Here is an 8,170-nt window from a genome sequence, read left to right on the forward strand (position 1 = left end):
ACACTACTCATTTTATCTAAGTATATAATCTGTTTAATATTTTCAAATTACTAGACATATAGTTACTAGAATGTTTGGATCGGTTTCATAATTAAAGTTTTTATGTATAACAAATGTTAGCACTTGCATTATCGGCGTTCTGTATATGAGAACAAAATCGTTTATTTTTTTGATAAATAGAGATTTAGTGATATTTTTGAAATTTTTATGGGGGGTGGTTCGGTGGTGTAATATCCCTGTTAAATCAGGTGAAGACCTGTTATTTCTAGAATTTGCTATAAATTTAAAAATCTTCTTGAGTGAAGTTAGATGGTTGTTTAGAAAATATTAAATTAAGTAATCCGGGAGCAGTCTTAAATTCTGTTGTTTCTAGATAAATTTTTTCATCTTTAAAAGATATTTTATATTATCTCATATTCTACTACTGAAGTTCTCGAGTTATAGTTAGGGTCATATGCTTATCAATATCTATTACATGTTGCTAATATTTTTGAAAATATGGTTCATTTTGGCTCATTTTTAATTTTATTGAGCTGTTGGACTTGTGCAATATTATAAACTGAAACTTGTCTATGTTTTCCTTATAAATACGGTTAATTCTATAGACGAAACACGATGGGGTAGGGACAAAAGTGGTATGAGACATCATTTTAAGTAATTTTTTTTTATTAATACTAACCTAAAAGGGTGTATAGTAATTTACATTAATTAGATGAATAATGTTTCATACTAATAGAGGTATTTTTAAATTATTCAAATTTCAACCTTTCTCACGTAGAAGCATACTTGTCTATAATATCTTTTAGTGTAGATATGGAAGGCAATAAGTTAGCTCACGTCACGTTGCCTTAGAGAAAATTTATTGAATATTGTACTATTTTAGGTAACATGTTTAAACATGTGGTCTAAAGTTATTTCGTATATAAAACTTTTATTATATAAAAAACATTTATTGATGTAAATCTAACAATATTTTATCTCTATAGTAATATATAATCTCTGCTAAAGCAATACTTAAAATACTAAAATTGTATGAAATTTTAATTTGCACTAGCTCCAACAAATCTATAGAAGAGGAACAGGATGTTGCTTTTATTATATTTGCAATGTTATAATAATACACCCTAAAATTAAGTCAACATAAAAGTCTCACTCTTTGCTGGATAATACTTTTGTGAATAAACAAAATTTCTTTGATCTCGAATCAACTCAATGTATACACCATGTTTTATAATGGAAATAAACTTTGTATTTTTACGTTCGAATAGATAAATAATTGTTGAAAACTCTTCACACAGGTATTCTATCGGATCATTTTCTTAGTATTTCCTCGGATTCAGAGGTTCTTGGAAACATATATTAATAATTTTGTTTTGAATAATATTCAAAAATTCCACCCATTCACATGAATTATATGATATTTTCTCTAGTTTTCGAGATGATTTATCAGATATAATGATAGCTGGTGTAAACGACCGTGTCAACTTCAATGCCACTTCAATGATTTTTGTTTATACATATAAGTTTTGTGACGAATGTGCATTAAGAACTGTTTCGTTCTATATAAAATGTCATATAATATAATATATTACTCAAATTATGGATTTTTCTTAATCATATTTTATTGCCTGCAAACCATCATATGACATATCCCTGGCTGGACGTAAACCAAGAAGGTCATCTGTCATTAAAAAATGAAAGAAAATGACGTGAGACAGAAAACATTAGAGGTGAAAAGAAGAAGCATTGACTTGTGTCAGACGATATGATTCAGAAAACGATTGAAGTGCCAGAAGGAAAGAGGAAGAACATCATAGTGTCTTTTGATGCAACGCTATGTCAATTTTTTTGATTACAGCCAATATATTACAAGAAGTGATAAACGGAGAGAGGAAAAGTGTCTTTCCCCTGGAGACTACTATCCGAACTAGTGTTTTGTATTCCTTTTACTGTTTTCTCTCACATACTTTATATATTATGTTATATAATATAAGCTTATATATTCATTACACTTTACTATCTATGCGGAGATATGTTATGTGATCCATCAGCTATTCCATCAATCGTTGGATAAAAGCCTACCTTGGGTGTGTTTATTCATATTATCTGTTTGCTGTCTTTTTATGTCCATTCGCGTGATATCATTAGTCCATCTTGTTTGAGGTCTGCCTTTGCTTCTTTTTTATTTGGCCTTGGACGCCATTAAAGAACTCGCTTCGTCCAAAAGTTGTCTTCCATTGTTTCTATGTCTGCCCAGTTCCATTTTAGCGTGATACGTTGTTATGTGATAAGTTTTTATGTGATATGTTTTTCTAAATTAATTTATGGTTGTAGATAAAATATTGTAAGGCATTTCTTTATTTCATCTATACTACATATTATACTACGTTAAATGCCTTTTCTATGTTAACATATACATCATATCAGCACATCAAACAGTTTTTGTGTTATGCTAAATTGTTAAAACAATTTTTATTCCATGAATGCAAATTTGATGGTATTATTTTGAATTATTGATTGTGTTAGTGGTCAAAGTGGTGGGGGTAATGTGGATTTTAAAATGTTTACATCTGAAATTTTTAATTTATACATATTCTATTTGAAGGGAAAAATGTAACCAAGTTCAATAAATATGTTAAATACAGCACTTTTACATTGATTCTTATGAGAAAACAAGCACAAATCTACTCATTTCAGGGGCCTTTTGAGTATAACATATCACCATTCAGTTTTCCGTCCGACCAATGTTTACTAAATACTTGACGCAACTTGTATTTTCTCATTCTGTTTCAGATCTTCATTCAGTGCTTTGGTAAATCATTTAGACGTGTGCTCTGGTGAATTTTAAATCGTTCAGACGTGCTCTGGTGAGAGGTATAATTTGAAAATTTTTAATATAAATTTTTTAATTTCTTATTCAAATTTTAATATTATAAATATTATCGAGTTTTAAATTCGAAAGATTTTTGAAATTTATCTTTATTTTAATCTAACTTGGTTCATATTAATTTCTTTTGAATTTTGACATTTTTAAAATGGTAATTATTGCAATGATTAAATTTATAGCATCCATCTTAGGTTTAATTCAAAACAATTATAATGATGAAAAGTTAAGAAAAGGGTTGGTAGAGTGTAGGAAAGCGATTAAAATGATTCATAATAGAATGAGGTTTGCAAAGACGATTGGCGAAAAGCAGCACCTCGAAGCCCAAATGAGGCAGGTGAAAACGTTGAGTAAGCAACTGAAGGTTGAACAAAAGAAGGGGGCGGGACTAAAAACTCGACCGGAGACTGCAAAGCGTAGGGTACATTGGGAAGACTCTGTATCTACATTTAATTCAAGAATTCAGACTGGAGTCATTTCGAACCTTAAACACAAGGACCCAGGTAGTTTCCTGGTTGATTGCAAAGCTCTGTTCAAGCGACGAATCCAGAATGTCTTAAAAAATAACGCTGCAGTGAAAGTTAACATAGCATTTGGAGGAGAGTTCGAGATTGCTAAAGGTGAAAAGATGATAAATGAAACAAAGTACTTCACTACTTCAAACTCAGCCATTTATAGAGACACCAATCTTGATGAATGGTTCGAGAAAAAAGTAGTGGAACCCATCAACAGAGACTTGGAAGAATTCCAAGAGAGAGATAGTGGCTGGGCACTAAAAGCGGTTGTTAACCTGGGGGTTAATATAAACAAATTTACACCACAGCTTGGTTCCTCATACATTGATCTTCCCGCTCAGATAAAAAGACAACAGGCATGCATTAATGTTAAGAATGATGATGAGGCGTGCTTTGCATGGGCTGTCATATCGGCATTATATCCTTGTCGGAATAACTCCGCTTTAATGTCATCTTACCCACACTACTCCCAAGTGCTGAAACTTAAAGGTATTCAGTGGCCAATGACCGCCAAACAGATTCCTAATTTTGAAAAGCAGAATAATATATCGATCAATGTATACATTTTGAAAAAGGAGAAGAAGAACTATACGACTCTCCCGACCTTCCTAACAAAAAACAAGAAGGATAAACATGTGAATCTGCTTTTGATACAAAATAAATATGACGAGCAAGGTCCCCTTAAATATCATTAAGTTTGGATAAAAAATCTATCTCGCCTCCTTTCCAAGCAGCTTAGCAATGAAGATGGAACAAAATATTTCTGTGATGGCTGCCTCCATTACTTTCGATCGCAAGAAAAGTTGAATGTTCATAAGACATGCTGCAAAGGGCGATCAGATGTTCTCTGTGATAGGTGTTTACAACCATTTTTATCGTCTACACAGCTAGAAGCTCACATCAACGATTGTGAAAGAATAAATGAAACAGCCATTAAAATGCCTGAAGAAAGCCAAAAAATGTTAAATTTAAGAATTTCAGGAATAAACTAAAAGCCCCCTTCGCGGTATACGCAGATCTTGAAAGCGTTCTGGAACATAGTGCTGAAAAGACTACCTATCAAAAACATATACCTGCTGCCGTTGGGTATTACTTTAAATGTTCCTATGATGATTCTCTGTCATTTTACAAATCATATCGTGGAAAAGATTGCATGAAATGGTTCGCAGATGAACTAAATCAGCTTGCTGAGGATGTTTCTACGGTGTTTATGTGTCCGTTTGATATTAATATGACATTTCAGCAAGAGAGTGATTTTCAAGCAGCCACTCATTGTCATATTTGCGAGCAGCGCTTCTCCCCCAGTGATAAGAAAATGCGAGACCATAATCACCTGATCCCTGAAAATAATTATCGATTTGCAGCTCATGAAGGCTGTAATATTAATTACAAAGATGCTCACACTATCCCTGTGATATTTCATAACCTCAGTGGATATGACGCGCATTTCATTATTAATGATATTGCTACTCACATCAAAGGTCCTGTAGATCTTCTTCCTATTACTAAGGAAAAATATATTTCTTTCACTAAACACATTAATGATGCTCGAATTAAATTTCGTTTCATCGATAGTTTTCGATTTATGGCGTCTTCTCTCGATAAGCTCTCTTCTTATTTAACCGAATATCCTAATCTCCGCTCTCAATATGTTTTCCTTCCCGAGGAGCAGTTCAATCTTCTTACTGTGAAAGGTATCATGCCTTATGATTATATTGATTCTTTCGATCGTTTTATTGAAACATGTCTGCCGCCTATCGAGTTTTTTTATAATAAACTTGAGGATAAACCTTGTCCTCGCCGCCATTATCATCGCGCCCTCCAAGTCTGGTCCTCATTCTCTTGTTCTTCTCTCGGAGATTACGTCGATCTCTACATGAAAACCGATATTCTTCTTCTTGCCGACGTTTTCGAACGGTTCCGCTCCAGTTGTCTCGAAACATATAATCTTGATCCCGCTCATTACTTTACTCTGCCTGGATTCACGTGGGATGCGATGCTTAAGTATACAAAACAGGAACTTGAACTTTTAACTGATCCAGATATGCATTTGTTTGTGGAGCGAGGCATTCGTGGTGGTTTGAGTCAAGTTTGCTCGAAACGTCGTGTTCATGCTAATAACAAGTACATGGCATCTTACGACCCTTCGAAGCCCGACTCCTATCTAATGTATTTCGATGTCAATAATCAATATGGGTGGGCAATGTCCCAATATCTTCCATATGGAGGTTTCGAGTGGTCTGATACTAACATCGACGTTCTTAGTATTCCGGACGATTCTTCTGAAGGGTGCATTCTCGAGGTCGATCTGGAGTACCCTCAACATCTCCATGATCATCATAAAGACATCCCATTCTGTCCCCAATCCTTGAACCCGAAAACTATGAAACCTCCTAAACGTCCGCGAGAGCTGACAAAATTAATGGCTACCCTTCATGATAAAGAAAGATATGTAATTCATTACAGAGCCTTGAAGCAAGCGCTAGCTCATGGATTAATACTAAAAAAGATTCATCGAGTCTTGAAATTTAAGCAGTCTCCTTGGTTAAAGTCATACATCGACTTGAATACAAATCTCCGGAAGGCAGCAAAAAATGAGTTTGAAAAGAATCTGTTTAAGCTTATGAACAATGCAGTGTTTGGTAAGACTTTAGAGGGTGTGCGCAGGCGCGTTGATATTAAATTGTTGACAGAGTGGGAGGGTCGTTATGGAGCTGAAGCTAGAATAAGTAGCCCCCTGTTTAAAAACGCTACTATCTTTAATGAAAATTTGATTGCTGTTGAGATGCATAGAGCGGAAATATGGTTAGTTAAACCGATTTATGTTGGAATGAGTATTTTAGACTTGGCGAAAACGACTATATATGATTTCCAATATGGCTACTTAGCTAGCAGGTTCGGAGAAAACTTTTCGACCTGCTATACCGATACTGATAGTGTGATCGTGGAGATACGGGAAAAAGACCCGTATGAAGCAATGATACATGATTGTTATAAATATTTTGATACCTCAGACTATCCTAAAGATAACATTTACGGCATCCCTCTGGTTAATAAGAAGGTATTGGGCATAATGAAAGATGAGAATAATGGCTGCATTATGACCGACTACATAGGACTCCGATCGAAATTATACACGACAAAAGCAGCTACCACAGATGCTGACATTAAAAAGCTGAGGGGGAAGTTGAAAGAACAAGAGTATGAGTATGATGAAGTTGATAATATTATACGAAATTGTGGTGTGACAAAGAAGGCAAAGGGGGTAAAGAAATCTGTAGTAAATACTAAAATTACTTTTGAGGACTACGTCGAGTGTTTAGATACCTTTACAGCAAAGGTCACCTCACAAAATCTTATACGCTCTGATAAACATCAAGTTTATTCTATAACTCAAAGCAAGATTGCGCTAAGCCCCAATGATGATAAAAGACATCACATTCGGGGTTCTTATGATACGCTTCCCTTTGGGCACTATTTAATTGATACTCTTGAGATGGATGTTGATTAGATTTAACACAAAGATTTGAATAAACTTATTTCATCATTTATCATTGATGATTTTATTGACTTTAAGATGGATGCTGATTGAAGTTGGTCTTAAAACTTTATTTATTACAAATGTACAATTTTTTTATTATATTCCTCTTATCACCCTATCACTAATCGTTTTTACGTGACTAAGATTATTTAGATGATTGAATATTGTAATTTTTTATAACTTTATTTATTACAACTAACATGATGATATCTGCAACAGACCCTTTTTACTACATTCCTCAACCTTTCCCGCACTCCTCGTTTTTATATCATATGATGATTCTAGTAACTCATACTTTTGTATATATTATCTCTAAATTTAGTATAATTATTAAGTATGTCCCTAAAAAAGATGTTTAGTTATGACCACCAAAAAGATATCTGTTATGGACCACTGGCAAATTAATGAGCCGTTCTGGTTAACTCCAGAGCCGTTGCTCGTGTAGCCTCCAAGTTAAAACAATCGATAACTTAATGGTCTCCTTTCCCCGATTTAGTTTTAAGTCTTCGATATCCTATCATAATACAGGAGTCGGAAAAATCCCTAGTTTTAAGATTAGATAACCTAGAGTTATTTTCCCCCCAATGATTAATTTTGAATACTATAGAACATAGTAACGAATGAATTAATACCGAAGTATCGGTGTTTTAACATTAATACATAAAAGATGTCCAACAGATCAATAAAAAGATGTCTACTAAACCAAGTAAAGAGTTGATCGTAGTAAATTAAGTATATTGCTATTATTAAATATATTATCATATAATATAAAAAATCATTCCTACTAACCATCATCCCTACTAACCTGGCGGTCTATGTAGTCGTACCTTCCCGTTGGTGGCTGCTGTTAAGAACATATTTTTGTTTTTCAACAAATTTATGTTCGACCGAAATGACTACCTTTCATTTATTTCATGCTTACATTATTTTTCTTCATCGCTTTACACACATTCCATAGCTTATATACTAACATTATTTTATTAACGTTTACATATCAACCATTACTTACTGCTTGACTGTCCTTGCTAACCTTTTTTCAGTCTATGTAGTCTAAATTTGTTTATGGTTATAGGTAAAATACAGTACATGTATTTTTCTATTTCAATAATACAACTTATTTTCACTATATTAAATACTTTTTCTATGTCAACATATGTATCATATCTATAAACAATTGTTTGTGCTATGTTATATTGTTGAACGGTTTTTCTAATAAACATATAATCCCAT

The 8,170-nt window shown here is 33.4% G+C and overlaps 1 protein-coding gene across 1 annotated transcript; it reads left to right on the top strand.

Moving 5' to 3' along the window:
* The first annotated feature begins 4,552 nt into the window (after positions 1-4,552).
* LOC126891581 (uncharacterized) lies at positions 4,553-6,910 on the top strand. Its single transcript, XM_050660756.1, has one exon. It carries the CDS (start codon positions 4,553-4,555, stop codon positions 6,908-6,910), a length of 2,358 nt encoding a protein of 785 aa, XP_050516713.1.
* The last annotated feature ends 1,260 nt before the right edge of the window (positions 6,911-8,170 follow it).

Source organism: Diabrotica virgifera, chromosome 9 (genome assembly GCF_917563875.1).
Source record: "Diabrotica virgifera virgifera chromosome 9, PGI_DIABVI_V3a".
Classification (NCBI taxonomy): domain Eukaryota; kingdom Metazoa; phylum Arthropoda; class Insecta; order Coleoptera; family Chrysomelidae; genus Diabrotica; species Diabrotica virgifera.

Excerpts from the sequence above, each read along its gene's own strand:
- LOC126891581 (XM_050660756.1), top strand. The coding sequence starts at position 4,553 with ATGAAATGGTTCGCAGATGAACTAAATCAGCTTGCTGAGGATGTTTCT.